This window comes from Trachypithecus francoisi, unplaced genomic scaffold, assembly GCF_009764315.1.
Source record: "Trachypithecus francoisi isolate TF-2019V2 unplaced genomic scaffold, Tfra_2.0 Lachesis_group14, whole genome shotgun sequence".
Taxonomy (NCBI): Eukaryota; Metazoa; Chordata; class Mammalia; order Primates; family Cercopithecidae; genus Trachypithecus; species Trachypithecus francoisi.
In genome coordinates this window covers 41,695,510-41,712,942 of record NW_022681459.1, presented here as the reverse complement: position 1 = coordinate 41,712,942, position 17,433 = coordinate 41,695,510, and the positions used below count along the sequence as shown (strand labels likewise).

The following is a 17,433-nucleotide window of genomic DNA, read 5'->3' as shown; positions in this document are numbered from 1 at the left end:
ATTTTGTTACTTTATTCATGCATAATGTCTACACAATTCACTAGGTGGTCCAATTCAATGAGATTTAACAAATGTATAAAGATGCAACCACCATCCCACCATGATAGAGAACAATTCCATTACCCACAAAAAGTTTCCTCACCAGGACCATGACTTTTTTTTAATTAAAGTTTCTCTTTTGAGATAATTATAGATTCACATGTAGTTGTAAGAAGTAATATAGAAAGATCACTTATAGGCCAGGCGTGGTGGCTCACGCCTGTAATCCCAGCACTTTGGGAGGCTGAGGCGGGCGGATCACGAGGTCAGGCGATCGAGACCATCCTGGCTAACACGGTGAAACCCCGTCTCTACTAAAAATACAAAAAAAAATTAGCCGGGCCTGGTGGCGAATGCCTGTAGTCCCAGCTACTCGGGAGGCTGAGGCAGGAGAATGGCCTGAACCCAGGAGGCGGAGCTTGTAGTGAGTGTAGATTGCGCCACTGCACTCCATCCTGGGTGAAAGAGCGAGACTGTCTCAAAAAAAAAGAAAGATCACTTATACTTTGTCCAGCTTCCCCAAATGGTAACATCCTGTAGTATAATATCACAGTCAGGATGGGAGGCTGAGGCAGGCGGATCGCTTGAGCCCAGGAGTTTGAGACCAGCCTGGGCAACATGGCAAAACCCTGTCTCTACAAAAACTACAAAAATTAGCCAGGTGTGGTGGTGCACACCTATGGTCCCAGCTACTTGGGAGGCTGAGATGGGAGAATCACCTGAGCCCAGTAAGTCGAGGCTGCAGTGAGCTGTGAGCGCACGACTGCATTCCAGCCTGGGCAATGGTGTGAGACTATCTCTAAAGAAAAAGTCTCCTCTCTAAATTTATAAATCATGTGATTTTTCAGTTGGCACTCTAAAGGTTAGAAATCGCTGTGAAAGTTCTGCAAGAAACTGAATGTGTCTATTCCATTTATGCATTCAGAAACTGCCAAAATAACCCATGGATATTGCTCAAAAAAAAAAAAGGATACAGAACATTTCCATCACTGTAAGGATCTCTCTATTGCCCTTTTCTAGCCACACCCACTTGTCTGCTGCCTGGTAACCACTAGCAAGCTCCATTTCTGTAATTTCATTTCAACAATATTATGAAAATGGAAATGGAATTATACAGTATGTAGCCTTTTGGGATTGGCTTTTTTTCACTCTGCATAGTTCTTGGAGATTCATCTACATTTGCTTGTATCAATGGCTCATTCCTTTCTTCGTCCATCAGCATTGTGCAGTTTTCAGTGTATAAATTCTTTGTGTTTTGTTAGATTTATACCTACATAAAAACATAAACAATTTTTTTATTTCTGCATACTAGCCATAAATATATGGACACCAAAATTTAAAATACAGTATCATTTGCAGTCACTCAAAAAAATGCATAGTCTGCTGTTGTTGGGTAGAGTGTTTTAGCAATGTCACTTACATGGTGAGAGTTGATGGTGGTGTTGAGTTCTGTTTGCTTGCTGCTTTTCTGGCTAGTAATACTTTCAACTCTTCAGAAAGGGGCATTGAAGACCCCAACTGTGATTATAGATTTGTTTGTTTCTTCTTTCAGTTCTATCACTTTTTACTTCATGTATTTATAGCTGTCTTGTGCACATACATTTAGGATTGTTGTGTCCTTTTGGTGGATTGACCCTTTTATTCACTTAGTGTCCCACTCTGTCTCTGGTAATTTGTTTTGCTCTGAAGTATGATTTATCTGATATTAATATTGCCACTCCTGCTTTCCTTTGATTAATGTTTGCATGATATATCTTTTCACATTCTTTAGTTTCATTCTGCCTATATTGTTACATTTGTAGTGAATTTTTTAAAACAGCATATAGTTGGGTCATATTTTTAAATCATGTTTTTTAAAGCCATTCTCTATCTTTCAGTTGATAAACTTAGCTCACTTACATTTATTTTAATTATTGACATGTTAGGGCTTAAGTCTGACATTTTATTTTCTGTTTCCTGGTCTCTGTTTTTTTAATTCTGTTTTCTTTCTTTTTCTTATTTATTTATTTATTTATTTAAGTTTTGAGGTGGAGTTTCACTCTTGTCACCCAGGCTGGAGTGCCATGGCACAATCTTGGCTCACTACAGCCTCCGCCTCCCAGGTTCAACTGATTCTCCTGCCTCAGCCTCCCGAGTAGCTGGAATTACAGACGCCCACCACCACGCTCGGCTAATTTTTTGTGTTTTTTGTAGAGATGGGGTTTCACCTTGTTGGGCAGGCTGGCCTCGAACTCCTGACCTCAGGTGATCCGCCCACCTCAGCCTCCCAAAGTGCTGGGATTACAGGTGTGAGCCACTGCACCCAGCCTGTTTTATTTCTTTTTCTTTCCTCTAGTGTTTGTGAGTATATCTCTTTGTATAGATTTTTTTAGTGGTTGTTTCAGGTGATTACGTTACATATCCATAACTTAACACAGTCTACTGGTATCATCATTTTACCAGTTGAGTCATACGTAGAAATCTTACCTTCTTCTTTTTTTTTTTTTTTTTCTGAGATGGAGTCTTACTTTGTCACCTAGGCTGGTGTGCAGTGTGCAATGGCACAATATCAGCTTACTACAACCTCTACCTCTTGGGTTCAAACAGTACTCCTGCCTCAGCCTCCCAACTAGCTGGGCCCCCAGGTGTGCACCACCATGCCCCAGCTAGTTTTTGTATTGTAGTAGAGATGGGTTTCACTATGTTGGCCAGGTTCATCTCAAACTCCTGACCTCAGGTGATCCACTTGCCTCAGCCTCCCAAAGTGTGGAATTACAGGCATGAGCCACCATGCCCGGCCTTCTCTTAATGTCCTTTACTCTGCCCCATTTATAATATAATTTTCTTAAATATTTCCTCCACATATACAGTGTTATAATATTTGCTTTAGTAATCAAGCATAATTACAAACTCAAAAGGATAAGGAAAACCTATTGTCTTTACCTCATTTTTGCTTATTGTATTTTTTTCTTCCTTTCCAGTGTTCCAAGGTTTCTTTTCCATTTTGTTTCTATTTAAGAGTCTCCTTTAATCGTTCCTTTGGGGGAGAGCTGCTGGAGATAAATTCCCTTAGTTTTCCATCTTTGAGAATTTTTTGATTTTTTTTTTTTATATTCCTAAAAGATACTTTTACTGGATGTAGAATTCTGGGTTTATACTTATTTTCTTTCAGCATTTGGAAAACACTGTGCCACTGACTCTGGCTGCCATGGTTTCTCATGAGAAATCCTCTGTCATTCATGCTTCTTCCCTGTCATTAAAGTCTTATTTTTCTTTGGTTGTTTTTGAGATATTTTGGTTTTGTGTGAGTGTTCAGAAGTTTAATTAGGATGTTAGGATGTGTCTTGGTGTGGATTTTTATCTATCCTATTTGTTTCTTTTATTTTTTTTCAGTCTTGCCCTGTCGCACAGGCTGGAGTGCTGTGGCATGGTCTCAGCTCACTGTAACCTCCACTTCCCATTACCCAGCTTCTTGAATCTGCGGGTTTATGTCTTTTTTTTTTTTTTTTTTTTTTTGAGGCAGAGTCTCACTCTGTCGCCCAGGCTGGAGGACCTGCAACCTCCGCCTCCTGAGTAGTTGGGATTATAGGCATGTGCCATTATGCCTGGCTACTTTTTTTTAGTAGAGATGAGGTTTTTCCATGTTGGCCAGGCTGGTCTCAAACTCCTGGCCTCAAGCAATCTGCCCGCCTCGGCCTCCCAAACTGTTGGGATTACAGGCGTGAACCACCACACCCAGCCAACAGGTTTATGTCTTTTGCCAAATTTTCAGCTATTATTTCTTCAAGTGTGTTTTTGGTGCGCCCTCTTCCTCCTCCTTCGGGGCACTGATGACGTAAGTGTTAGCTCTTTTGTTGTAGCCCCACAAGTCCCAAAGGTTCTAGTTTTTTTGGTCTATTTTTCTCTGTTGTTCAGACTGGGTAATTTCTGCCTTTCTGCTAGATCACTCATTCTTCCCTCTGTCCCCTTTATTCTGGTCTCCAACCTATTTGCTGAGTTAATATTCCAGTTGTATTTTTCAGTTGTAAACTTTTATATATATGTACATATTCTTTCTTTCTTAAACTTTGTTTAGAACACTTGTCTCTTCTTTAGATCTCTTATTTCTTGCTGAGGCTTCCCGGCTTTCGTTTGTTTCAATCGTTTGTCATTGCTCGTTGAAGCATTTTTATGATGGCTGCTTTAAAATCTTGGGCAGATAATTCTAACAACTCTGTTGTCTTGGTTTTGGCATAGGTAGGTTGTCTTTTTTCATTCATTTTGAGATCATCCTGGTTCTTGGTATGATGAGTGATTTTCAAATGAAACCAGGAGATTTTTGTATTATGTGATGAGATTTCATGTCTTCTTTAAGTGTTCTGTTTTAGTTGGCTTTCTCTGACACAGCTCTGGCAAGGAGAGTGAGTGATGCCAGGTAGAGGTAAAAGTTCACGTTCCCCATGATGTCTATCACCTGGGGCAGTGAAGGTCCAGGCTTCCCACTTTGCTGCCTCTGATACCCTCCTAGCAGGGAGGGGAGGAATTTCTCATTACTGGAAGGTGGGGGTGGAAGTCTAGGTTCTCCCACCATTGGTTCTCCCACCCAGAGGTGGCGTATGGACTTGTGACCAACCAGCATGGGTGGCAGTCTCATTTCCCTCCTTGGCCTCTCTGATATCACCAGACAGAAGGGTTTGGGTGCCTTGCTACAGCTTCGCAAGGATGGGAGCCTAGGCTCCCACTGGGCCTTTGCCGGGGTGGATATGGATGTTCTTGGTGGTGTTGGCTAGAGTAGATGGACTATTGCCTAAAAGCTTTCTGTCTTGGGAGGCTGCTCCTTCCCAGTCCTTTGACTAGACAGAGCAGCTTTTGTGGGGTTTTTTGTTTTGTTTTGTTTTGTTTTTTTGTCTGCACCTGTTGGTGTTTCTAGGTTGCTGGCTTTTCAGCTCCAAGTCTGGCATGTATGAGCCAGAAGGAAAACTCAAGGAACATCGTGTTTTTCCTCATGTCCCAGAGTCCCTAACTGCTCTGCCTTCACCTCTACCTTTCAGAGTCTTACTTTGTGTTTTTTTTTTTTTGTTTGTATTTGAGGCAGAGTCTCACTCCATTGCCCAGGCTGGATTGCAGTGGCACAATCTTGACTCACTGCTACCTCCACCTCCTGGGTTCAGGCAGTTCTCCTCCTCAGCCTCCCAAGTAGCTAGGATTACAGGCATGTGCCACCACGCCCGGCTAATTTTTGTGTTTTAAGTAGAGACGGGGTTTTACCATGTTCGCCAGGCTGGTCTTTAACTCCTGACCTCATGTGATCCGCCTGCCTCTGTCTCCCAAATTGCTGGGATTACAGGCGTGAGCCACTGCGCCCAGCCTTACTTTGTTTGATCTGTGATGTCGAAGGGTTTTCTATATATTTAATGAATGTATGGAGAAAAATATATCTACTCCATCTTCTGAGAAGCAGGAGTCTCGGGACCATGGATTTCTAAACCTACCACGTTATTCCATGCCTTTGTTTTGAAGATTAAACGAGGTTGTGCCTGTAACATTAGAGTAGTTCCTAACGCATAGTAGAATATAAGAAATGTTAGCTCTCGTCCTTCCTGATGTGGAAGCTGGTACAGAGTGGGTGTGAGCTTACCTTAGATCCCATAGTGCTGTGTTCATCCAGCTAGGGTGGATGAACACAGTTTTGCCTGGAGCAGGTGCTTAGGAACCCTCTACTCTTTCTGCTCACAGTGTCTGGAGAGCTGGGAGCCAGAAGGGGTCGCAGTCATCCCTTGCCTCCATGCTTCTCTTCCGTAGGAACAGGCTGCACTCGGGGCACTGGTGTGTGACCATGTTCTCTCTCAGGGGTCTGGGCCTACTGACTTCTGCCAAATTGGAACCTTCTTGGGCTGTAGGGATAAATTCCTGGTGCATTTGCCCCACCTTTTGTTCTCTTTGTCCCTGTATCAGGAGCTAGTGGAGCAAACCATGCGGAGGAGGCAGCGGCGAGAGTGGGAGGCCCGGAGGTGAGTCTGTGCTTCCAGCTGCTCCCAGCACCAGGAACCCACTTGTCTGGTGCTCTGTGGTGCCACCCATACCTCTGACTTTCTGTCTCAGGATAATTCATTCAGTTTAGAACCTTTGGGCAGTGGTTCTGAGAGTGAACCTGTGGCCGCTGCATTGGAGAAGAGCTCCAGGCTGTTCCCCGGTCCTATGAGTGACAGGACAGCCCTAAGGTCTCCCAGCTACATGCCATCCATTAGAGACCATGGCCTCGGCTCTTTATTTTTATTGAGTTTTTCCAGTGTAGATACTTTGATTTACAAATTATTTATAAGAAGTGCTCTAAAATGAAAATACTGGAAAGGTTATTCTAGCTTCAAGTGAGCATGCAGCAGTGCCCTTGAGGTGGGTCCTGGGGAAAGCCCTTGCTGGATCTGTCATGGAAGGTTTCCCAGGCCATCCAGCTGATATTCCACCCGTTTCAGCTAAGGGCATGCACTCCTGCCACTGCCACAGGAGGAAAGCTGCCCCCTCGGATAAGGACAATGTAGGACAGGTGTGGTGGCTCACGCCTGTATTCCCAACACTTCAGGAGGCCCAGGCAGGAGAACCCAGGAGAGTTCGAGGCTGCAGTGAACTATGATTGTGCCACTGCACTCCAGCCTGGGTGACAGAGCGAGACCTTGTCTCTACAAACAAACCAAAAAAGGATAATAGAAAACCATTTCAGGAAGCATAAGGAAAGATAAGTGAAAATAATCCATAATCACACTTTCTAATTCAAAGAGATTCTGGGTTTGGATTTCTTTTCCTGGGTTATACATACTTGTGCATATTTTACATGATATACATCTGATTTTGCATCTTTCTACTTAATATAGCCATTTAAAATAGTTCTGAACAGGCTTTCTAAACAGCATAGGACTTAATTGGCAATTTCCCTTTTTGAAATGTAGGTTACTTCCAGTATTTTGCCATTATAATTAAGGCTTCAATGAATTACTTTGTGCACACAGCAAATTTTGTCTTGCTTTTTCGTTTGAATTGTAATTATGGGACAATTTCTCTGAATTGGAATTCTGGAATTATACCACTTTACATCATACATTGCCACTGGCAGTTTGTGTTAATTTCCCAATGTTACACATATGCATTCTGCTAGAGTCAATAAGTGGCTAGGTGTGGTGGCTCATGCCTATAATCCCAATACTTTGGGAAGCCAAGGTGGGGGGATTGTTTGAGACCGACCTGGACAACATAGTGAGACTTTGTCTCTATTAAAAAAATTTTTTTTAAATTAGCTGGGTGTAGTGGCACATGCCTGTAACCCCATCTACTTAGGAACTTAGGAGGCTGAGTTAGGAGGATCACTTGAGCTGCAGTGAGCTGTGATCACACCGCTGCAATTCAGCCTGGGAGACAGAGCAAGAACCTGTCTCAATGAAAAAGAAAAAACTAAGTCAATATGTAAAAACAAATAGTACCATGATTTAATTTGCATTTCATTGAATACTGTCAAGTTTAGCATTTTTCCAAAATATTTGGCTTCCTGTACTGCTACCTCCTGTTGAAGACCTGCATTTTATGTCATTACAGAAGAGACATCCTCTTTGACTACGAACAGTATGAATATCATGGGACATCAGTAAGTACTAATAGGTGGAACTTACTATAAAGTTCTGACTCCAGGGGTCAGTGTCCTCAAATGTGAAGAAGAAACACAGATTTTAGAGCCATAAAAGCCTGGTTTGAATCTGAGCTCCATGTCTTCCCCCTGTGTGACCTTGGGCAGCTGTTGCAAGCTCTCTGAGCCTTAAACGCCTCCTCTTCTGTAAAGAGAATAATCCTCATTTCAGAGGTAATTGTTAAGATGATTGTTTGCACCCAATAGGTGATCAAAGAAGAGCAGCGTTTATTTTTGCTTATCATCCAAAATACAGAATGAGTTTGTACTAGTCTCTGTGCGAGAAGATAAAATGCTATAGACTTATAACAGTACATCAGTGTGTGTCTTTTATAAAACAGAATTTAGTGTGGAAAACCTACTATGTTGATAGTGTTGAGCAGAGCTCAAGGCCTTAAGGAACCCTAAAAAATCAGTTTCGGCCGGGCGCGGTGGCTCAAGCCTGTAATCCCAGCACTTTGGGAGGCCGAGACGGGCGGATCACGAGGTCAGGAGATCGAGACCATCCTGGCTAATACGGTGAAACCCCGTCTCTACTAAAAATACAAAAACTAGCCGGGCGAGGTGGCGGGCGCCTGTAGTCCCAGCTACTCGGGAGGCTGAGGCAGGAGAATGGCGGAAACCCAGGAGGCGGAGCTTGCAGTGAGCTGAGATCTGGCCACTGCACTCCACTCCGGGCGACAGAGCGAGACTCCGCCTCAAAAAAAAAAAAAAAAAAAAAAAAATCAGTTTCAATAAAACATCCTGTATTTAGTGTTAGAATTTAATGCTGGGACTTTGCACTCTAACACTGTATTTCCAGTGTCCCTTTTATTGTCAAGGTTCCATTGTCCTTTGAAGGATCATCCTTTGCTGTCTCTGCTCAGTCCGTGCACATGGAAAATTCTAAGCAGTTGGTGGGGAGGGTGTTGATGCTCGCTTAGAGAAAATACCTCCCTCCAGATATATGGGGCCAATTCCCTTGGAAATTCTCTCCCTGGAGGAAGCCCACATCTCATGACAAAGGGGATCTTAGGGTCTTCTGGTCAGACACCAGTCTTCCTCGAGGTCTTACCAAATAGAGACCCTCTGCTTATGGGAGTTAAATGCTCCGATGTGGACAGCCCTGTTGGAAAGACCCTCCTCACAAGAGGTCCTGAGGCCCCTCCCTCTTTAATATTCAAATAATTGGACCCAGGGCTCTGCCTCACCTAGCCTTCCTGGGAATGTGTTTGAAGACACCAGCCAAGCAGGAGGAGTGTGCGGATGCAGAGCCAGGCAAACGATGGGATCTTCTGGCCTTCAGGATTCAGTGCCTGCCTCAGGCATCACTGAGGAACCCAGGGAGATGCAAAGAGGCCCCAGCCAGTGCTACACCTGAGCTGCCCCTACCAAGTGAATTCTACCGTTGCTACAGGATAAAATACACAGACAGTAATGATTTTAGCTAGCAAAGGAGTTACTTTCAGTCCTCTTCTTCTCAGTTTAGCGTGTACTCATCCCACATGTCAGGCTGGAATCCACCCACATTCCCTGGCCTGGCAGACCCTCCATCCACAGGCGTTTGCCAGGGCCCTTCTGGCTCAGGTCCAGCCTGGCTTCATGGCCCAGCCCCAGCACATGCCTCTCCCATAAGCCTTAGACTTCTCTGCTTCCTTGCAGTCAGCCATGGTGATGTTTGAGCTGGCATGGATGCTGTCCAAGGACCTGAATGACATGCTGTGGTACGTAGCCCCTGCGGCAGCTGTGTGGGAGTGTTTGTTGCCTTGGTCAGTACCATATAAGCAGCTCTGTCCTCCCACAGGGAGGGCGCTTCCTCTGTCCCAACCAGGAGTGTCAGACACAGCCCCTTTCTGGGAATGTGTGTGATTCTGGTCTTCCTCCTAACTGTGAAGCTCTGGGAGCTTCACACAAACATGGGACTTGGAGTGTCGGAGAATGCAGAGGAAGAGGATACAGTACAGCTTCACCCTCCCCACTCCTGCTGCTCAGCCTGTGCTCAGTAAATTCAAGTGACAGGAGGGGTGTGAGGTTTGAAGGAGGCAGCCTTTGCAGTGGCTCACATCCTAATGCTACATCCATATAATCCCAGTACTTTGGGAGGTCAAGACAGGAGCATCACTTGAGTGCAGGAGTTTGAGACTAGCCTGGGCAATGAAGTTTGAGACTACCCTGTCTCAAAAAAAAAAACTGTCCGAGCGTGGTGGCTCACCCCTCTAATCCCAACACTTTGGAAGGTCGAGGCAGGCGGATCACCTGAGGTCAGGAATTCCAGACCAGCCTGGCCAATATGGTAAAACCCTGTCTCTACCAAAAATACAAAAAAAAAAAAAAAATTAGCCAGGCGTGGTGATGGACGCCCATAATCCCAGCTACTCAGACGGCTGAGGTAGGAGAATCACTTGAATCTGGAAAGCAGAAGTTGTAGTGAGCCGAGACTGGGCCATTACACTCCAGCCTGGGCAACAAGAATGAAACTGTCTCAAAAATTAGCCGAGTGTGGTAGCATGTACCTGTAGTCCAAGCTGCTCAGGGGGCTGAGGCAGGAAGATTGCCTGAACCCAGAAGTTCAAAGCTGCAATGAGCTACAATTGTGTCACTGTAGTCCAGCCTGGGTGACAAAGTGAGATGCTGTCTCTAAAAAAGGAGGCAGCTCTTGCTAGGCATCCTTGCAGCCCCAGCACACGGTGGCAAAATTTGATGTAGGAAGAACCATCCCTCCTCTGAGTCCACTGTGCGGGCTGCACCTGGCATGACTGAGCACAGTGGGGCCCAGTCACTCTTGCCGTGGGCTGGCCGTCATGCTGGGGAAGCCAGGCCTTGCCTGGGTCTCAGGTAAAAGATGAGCCTGAAGACGAGCCTTGAAGCTCACCAGAGGCCTAAACACTGCTACTCTACATCCTGCTACTTTAAGCTGCAGGATGAGTAGATGTGAACACAACTAGGGTCCCCTGTGCTGGGGGCAGGTGACATGAGAGACTCAGAGAGATGAAGTGATACCAGGGTCACCAACAACTCAGCACAGGCCTCTGCCACAGTCCTACATCAACTCCACTCTGAGTGTTGCAGTCAGCAGCGCAGGACAAGAGCAGAACATGGCCTGGGAGTGGGCAGGAGTGCTGACTCCTGTTACAGCTGCCATGGCTGCCCTGGGAGATTTTCTTCCTCTGAGCACTTAAAGCTCCCACGGTGGCAGACACTGCACTGCGAGGCCCCAGTTAACCCTTCTAACCTCTCCACCTCAAGGAGAGAGGCCACCCAACTGAGGCAAGCCAGGGTCTGGCCCCACTGGCAGGACATTCCCCAGAGTGCTGAGCTTGGGCCCGTTCCATCATCTCACTCCATCCCCCAGGCCTCATGGAGTCCAGGTGGGCTATAGGCCATCTCCACTGCCTTCTCTTCCTCCAGGTGGGCCATCGTTGGACTGACGGACCAGTGGGTGCAAGACAAGATCACTCAGTAAGGACATACTCCCTTGCCTTGCAGGGTCAGCCCTGTGCTGTGGCCAGGTGCACAGCCTGACCATAGCCACTAAGTTTTTAGCAGGGTCTCTGTAGGGTCCTATTGAGAAGTGAGGACTGGTCCTCCTCCTTGGGCCCAGGCATTTGTCACTGAGGAAGGGCTAAGTACCAGCCAAGTGACCATGGCCTTGTGTGGCCTCTTCATCTTGCAGGTAGAGCCAGCCTCCCCAGTTCTCTCCCAGTGCCCTGCTTGTGCTGGGTGCTGTGGGCAGGGCCAGGCTTAGAGGCAGGTGCTGAGGTGTGGCCCTTGCAGTAGGTCGGGGTTGGGGGAAGACACAGGAGCAGATTGGAGGCGGGATGGGAGCCCCTAGTGAAGACCCTGAGTATCTTGCCAAGGATAGGGGTTTGACCTCAAAGGTAAGGGGAAGGCTCCAGAGGATTTTAAGGGGTCTGGTGTGAAGCAGAACCCCTTTTTGCCCTCAGTGGTGGGCTCCCCATCTGATAGACTGACGGTGAGCTGCAAGATTGCCTCAGAATGCAGATGCTATGGGGTGAAGTGGGGGTTGGCTTCTTTCATCCCCGCTAATGCACGAAGTGGGCCATCCTTCTCTAGTGGCCATCAGGCAGAACCTCTTAGGGATTGGCATGAACCTAGACCCCAACATGCTGGCCCTCTCCTGGGGGACCCATGTAGATGTCCCCAAGCTGTCACCTGTCACAGCCCTAGGCACAGTCTCCAGTTGGGCACTGGTCTCCTCATGCAGTTTGAATAGGCCCCATGCCACTATTTCCTGCCTCCCCAGCCCTGCCCCTGTCTGGGTCCTGCAATGAGGCCCACAAGGCAGGAGAAGCCCAAGTTTCAGGCCTGGTGCTGCTGCCTGGACAGGTCACCTTGGCACAGCCCACTGCCTTGTTGGGCCTCAGTCCCTTCCTGTGTTAAGAGTAGCATGGAATCTGCACAGATAATGTAGGGGCTAGAAACACCATGGTGCATGCACTGATAGGCACTGTTCCTGGTCTGTAGCAGTCTCTCAGGTGAGGCCCCACGGTCACTGTCCTGGTTGGTGGCCCTTTGGAACCTAGAGTGGCGTCTTCCTGCTCTCGTTGTGCTCAGTGGCACTTCCTGTACAGGATTTGTACCTGAAACTGTCCCTATAAACTTTACGAAATTAATGAGGGCAGGGAGAAGGGAGAAATGAAAATGCTCCCTTCTCCTTACTCAGTGCCCTGCAATCATCAAACTCTTCCTCTGCTACACACTCTGCTATCAGTGTAACAGGTCTGTTACTGCACAGCGTACATATGGACCTCCTGGTCCTATAACACATTTTGGAGGCCGAGTGCGGCGGCTCACCCCTGTAATCCCAGCACTTTGGGAGGCAGAGGTGAGTGGATCACCTGAGGTCAGGAGTTCGAGACCAGACTGGCCAACATGGTGAAACACCATCTCTACTAAAAATAGAAAAATTAGCTGGGCATGATGGCACACACCTGTACTGTAGTCCCAGCTACTCAGGAGGGTGAGGCAGAAGAATCGCTTGAACCCAGTAGGCGGAGGCTGCAGTGAGCCGAAATCATGCCACTGCACTCCAGCCTGGGCAACAGAACAAGACTCCGTCTCAAAAAAAACCAAACCAAAACAAAAAATTTTGGAGAGCCTACCTGAAGCCCCTTATGGGTATTTGCCCGTGGCTAGGTGCCCCTTCGCTGTTCAGTGGGCAGGACCCAGAGACAGCCCAAGGAGCCACTGGGCTCCATTGAAATATGGGCTATCGCTGGTGCCCTGCCTGTTGATGGGGCAGTATCAACCTTTGGTGCATAAACTGCTCGCAGCAAAGACAGTTTCTGGTTTTGAAAGGCATTTTAGGAAAGTTTTCTGCATGCAACCGGCACCCCCTTTCTCTTCTGATTTGCTGGCCTCCTTGAAGATCTTGTGGCCTCCTCAGAATCTTGTGGCATATTATAACCCTTTCTTAATTGGAAATGACCCAGACACCCAACAAGCATCTAAAATAATTTTAGGATTTTAAGCTACATAGAAAGTTTGCCTACAAGCTTTCATAACAATTTACATTTCCTGCATTTTTAAGTTTGCCTAGATTACTTATGAAAACTGAGATACTAGACAAAACTAGCCATCATTTCAAATTATTGTTAACCTTTTTCTTTTTTTGAAATGGGTTCTGTCTCACAGGCTGGAGTGCGTTGGCATAAACATAACTCACTGCAGCCTTGACCTCCTAGGATCAAGCAATCCTACCACCTTCGCCTCCCATGTAGCTGGGACTGCAGGCGTGTGTCACGATGCCTGCTAATTTTTTTTATTTTTTTGTAGATGGGGTCTTACTTTGTTGCCGAGGCTGGTCTCAAACTCAGGCTCAAGCAGTCCTCCCTCCTCAGCTTCCCAAAATGTTGGGATGACATGTGAGTTGCCATGCCTGGCCTTCTTAATCATTTTTATAGCCTGTGACCATCAGATGTTCACCTAAGAACCTTAAAGTTAAATGCATATGTATTTTTGTTGACAACTCAGAAGATTCAGCTGTTATCATTAAACCAACAAAATCTTATTTGTCAAAAAATCATACAAAGATCATTCTGGTTTTGGTTAGGTTTATAGTCTTATAACCTTTTATGCAAAGTCCTGACACCCTAAATATCCAGTAGAGACAAATATAAAATCGTTCGGTCAGTAAACTCAGAAAAAAGATGTATGCTGATAGTTTTGAAGACATTTCTATTTTTATTTTACCAGTGGTTGTAAAGCCAGCTTATTTACTAAAGATCATTTAAGTCACATGAACTTGAAAAACATTTGAACTTATTTACTTTGTTTATGAGCACTCATTTATTTATAAGCCAGTTTGGTACCGTGTAGACACAACATATAACACAACACATGTACATACATCTAAGTTTATTTTAACCCACATACACACACATACAAAGGTACAGCTTTTACTACAGAACTCTAGCCATGAGACAGCTCACCAGTTTATAAAAGAGGGCTGGATCCAAATTATTTCTGACAAAATTGGAACCATTCACATAAATAAACTTTGTTTATCCCAATAGGTAATTCAATGAAGGCTGTGAACTAAAATTTTGAATAAAGCAGTTTGTATAGCAGTTTGATTTTTAAAACTTACCCTTCTTTTTTCCACTTTCAAGTTTTCAGTGATTACATTTTAGCTACAACTGGCTGAGCTGTATAAGCAAAACAAAATCTCCAAGTAGCTCTGAATTAGTAATACCATAAACAGTGAGTCTTATCTCAATACCAGTAGCTTAATAACACCAGATTCAAAGCAGGCAGAAAAGAGACTGGGGTGATGGCTCATGCCTGTAATCCCAGCACTTTGTTGGGGGTAGGAGGATTGCAGGAATCCAGCCTAGGTAACATAGAACCCTTCTCTACAAAAAAAAAAAAAAAAAAATCAGCTGGGCATGGTGGTGCACGCCTGTGGTCCCAGCTACTTGGGAGGCTGAAGTGGGAAGATTACTTGAGCCTGGGAGGTCAAAGCTGCAGTGAGCTGTGATTGTGCCACTGTCCTCCCGCCTGGGCAACAGAGTGAGACCCTGTTTTAAAAAAAAGAAAGCAGGCAGAAACTGTCCTCATAGTTTTTCCACAGGAATTCCTTCTTTTAGTGGGTAAGTTATACACTGCACTAACCTGATGAAGACATATATCTCTTGTCTTACCAATTTCACAAGATGAAGCCCAGTGCCCAGCTTGGAGTAACCAAATCAACGTTTCTCATTCCAGCTGAGATGATATACACCCAACAAAAAGGCAGACACTAATCACTCCACTCCACACCCAGATTTGATGTGGCGAGGCTCACACTTGCCCTTGTCAGCCCCCAGCACCTTTGAGCTACTCAAAGGTGGGAGGAATTACCTGCAACCAGGAGTTCAGCGGGTGGTCTCTGGGTAAGAGGAAAAAGCATATGATCAACCGAGTTAGGCCTGCTGAGCTTCTGCCATTAATTCCTTCAGGGATCCCTCTCATAAACACAAACATATATAACAAGACAAAGACAAAAGGCCTTCCGAAATCAAGTTACAAATTTTAGAAGTCAAGAGGATTTCTCCCAAGCAGTTCTCTTTGGTCTCCTTCCAATGTAGAGGAAGTCCCCTCAAACAAGGCCCTTCCTATTACTAGGGAGGGTCTACAAGACCTCAGAGGAGGCCTCAAGACTTCAGAGGGAGCCATAAGACCTCCAAAGGGGCCAGCAAATCCGAGGAGAAAGGGGTGCTGGTTGCATCGACAAAACTTACCTAAAATGCCTTTCAAAACCAGAAACTTGCTTTGCTGCGAGCAGTCTACGCACCAAAGGCTGACATTGCCATGTCAACAGGCAGGGCACCGGCGGCACCCATAGTTCAGTGGAACCCAGGGGCCACTTGGGCTTTGGACTTGTCTCTGGGTCCTTCCCACTGAACAGCAAAGGGGCACCTAGCCACAGGCAAATGCCCACAAGGGGTTCCAGGCTAGGCTCACCATAATGTGTTACAGGACCAGCAGGTTTGTATGCCTGCTGTGCAGTAACAGACTTGTTACACTGTGACAGCAGAGTTTGCAGCAGAGGAAGAGTTTCATGATTGCAGGGCACTGAGTGAGGAGATGGGAGGAGACCCTCAAATCCATCTCTTTGAGGAGTTCTGGGCTGGGTCTTTTTTTGTTTGTTTTTGAGATGGAGTTTCGCTCTTGTTGCCCAGGCTGGAGTGCAATGGTGCGATCTCAGCTCACCACAGCCTCTGCCTCCCAGATTCAAGCGATTCTCCTGCCTCACCCTCCCGAGTAGCTGGGATTACCAGCATGCACCACCACGCCAGGCTAATTTTGTATTTGTGGTAGAAACGGGGTTTCTCCATGTTGGTCAGGCTAGTCTCAAACTCCTGACCTCAGGTGATCCACCCACCTCGGCCTCCCAAAGTGCTGGGATTACAGGTATGAGCCACCTTGCCCGGCCTGGGCTGGGGTTTTTAAGGGGACTGTGGAGGGTGAGGGGCTGGAAAATTGGGATAGTTCATTGGTGGGGGAAGGGGGATGAAATCATCAGGGTATACAAACCACTCGGGTGAGTCAGCTCCTCGTGTGGTCCTTCGGAGCAGTTGAGTCAGTAGCTCCATCAGTATACGGGACCCACAGGAATATCTCAGAGGGAAAACAGCATTTCCTAAGGTTCAAGTTGTGATCTACAGAGCAGTGAGGGGAATTACGATCTTGTGTTGGGGTATACATGCTTCTGAGGCAGTAGACACCAAGCAACTATGAGGAAGCAGTCAGAGAGCACGCTGACCTAGTGACTGATGCTGACGTGCTGCGAGCTGGGTTCATTTTCATTTCTCCCCTCCCCCTGCCCTCATTAATTTTGTAAAGTTTATAGGGAACATTTCACCCACTCTGCTGTGGATCCCTGTCACTTATGGAGTCTATCATCTTGGCTGTGTGGGCTGTGGGCTCTGCAGTGCCCGTTCTCAGGAGGTGTGAGACCCATGAGGACAGGAGGTGGGCAAGGCTGGAGACCGCTCCGTCCAATCATGTTTTCCTGGCTGCTTGGTTTCTATGCAGGCTGCATGTCCTTAGTCCTTGCCTGGGAACAGCTCCCGTGGTGAGCAGGCCCTTGAGGGAGTTCCTGTGCAGGAGTGGAACCTAAGCTCAGGCTGCCTGGTAAGATCTGGAGGGAACCAGCCGAGGCTTGTGCTACCTTTTTTTTTCCAGAATGAAATACGTGACTGATGTCGGTGTCCTGCAGCGCCATGTTTCCCGCCACAACCACCGAAACGAGGATGAGGAGAACACGCTCTCTGTGGACTGCACGCGGATCTCCTTTGAGTATGAGTATCCTCGTGGCCCAGCCTGAGGGGCACAGGCAGCACCCCTGCCTCCAGGGTTCTGTTCAGCGGGCCTTGTTTGCTTTGTCACCCTCTGTGGATTCTGGCCCACATCCCCAGGAGGGAAAGCAGGTGGGGCAGGAAGTTTTGGGGGAAGGGGCTGTGGTGTGCTACCCCAGCTCATCTGTGTGGCTTTGGCTTCTAAATGCCAGCGCTGAGTTTGGAAGTGTCACCCTTCTCCAGCACGTCCCTGTAAAGTGCTTATTGTGGGCCTGGTTCTGGACGTGGTAGCAGTGAGGGTGGCGGTTCATGCAGTCAGGAAAGAAGAAGGGAGTTACCATGTAATCACACAGTATGATGTTTCTTTGAGAAACACATGGGACATTGGTGGAGTGCTCAGGAAAGACCATGGGGAGGCCACATCTCACACAGTCTCAGCCACACTCAGTGTGAGCACAGGAGGGACTGGGGGACTGACTGGGG

The 17,433-nt window shown here is 46.6% G+C and overlaps 1 protein-coding gene across 2 annotated transcripts in view; it reads left to right on the top strand.

Annotated features, from left to right (window-relative positions):
• Window positions 1–17,433, top strand: part of CDC45 (cell division cycle 45) — a 47,852-nt gene that overhangs the window by 16,257 nt on the left and 14,162 nt on the right. For both annotated transcript variants that reach the window (XM_033232955.1, XM_033232954.1), the window contains 5 exons: window positions 5,953–6,008; window positions 7,582–7,630; window positions 9,311–9,372; window positions 11,057–11,107; window positions 16,838–16,957. In XM_033232955.1, the coding sequence (XP_033088846.1) occupies window positions 5,953–6,008; window positions 7,582–7,630; window positions 9,311–9,372; window positions 11,057–11,107; window positions 16,838–16,957 (338 nt within the window). The remainder of the gene's footprint in view (window positions 1–5,952; window positions 6,009–7,581; window positions 7,631–9,310; window positions 9,373–11,056; window positions 11,108–16,837; window positions 16,958–17,433) is intronic.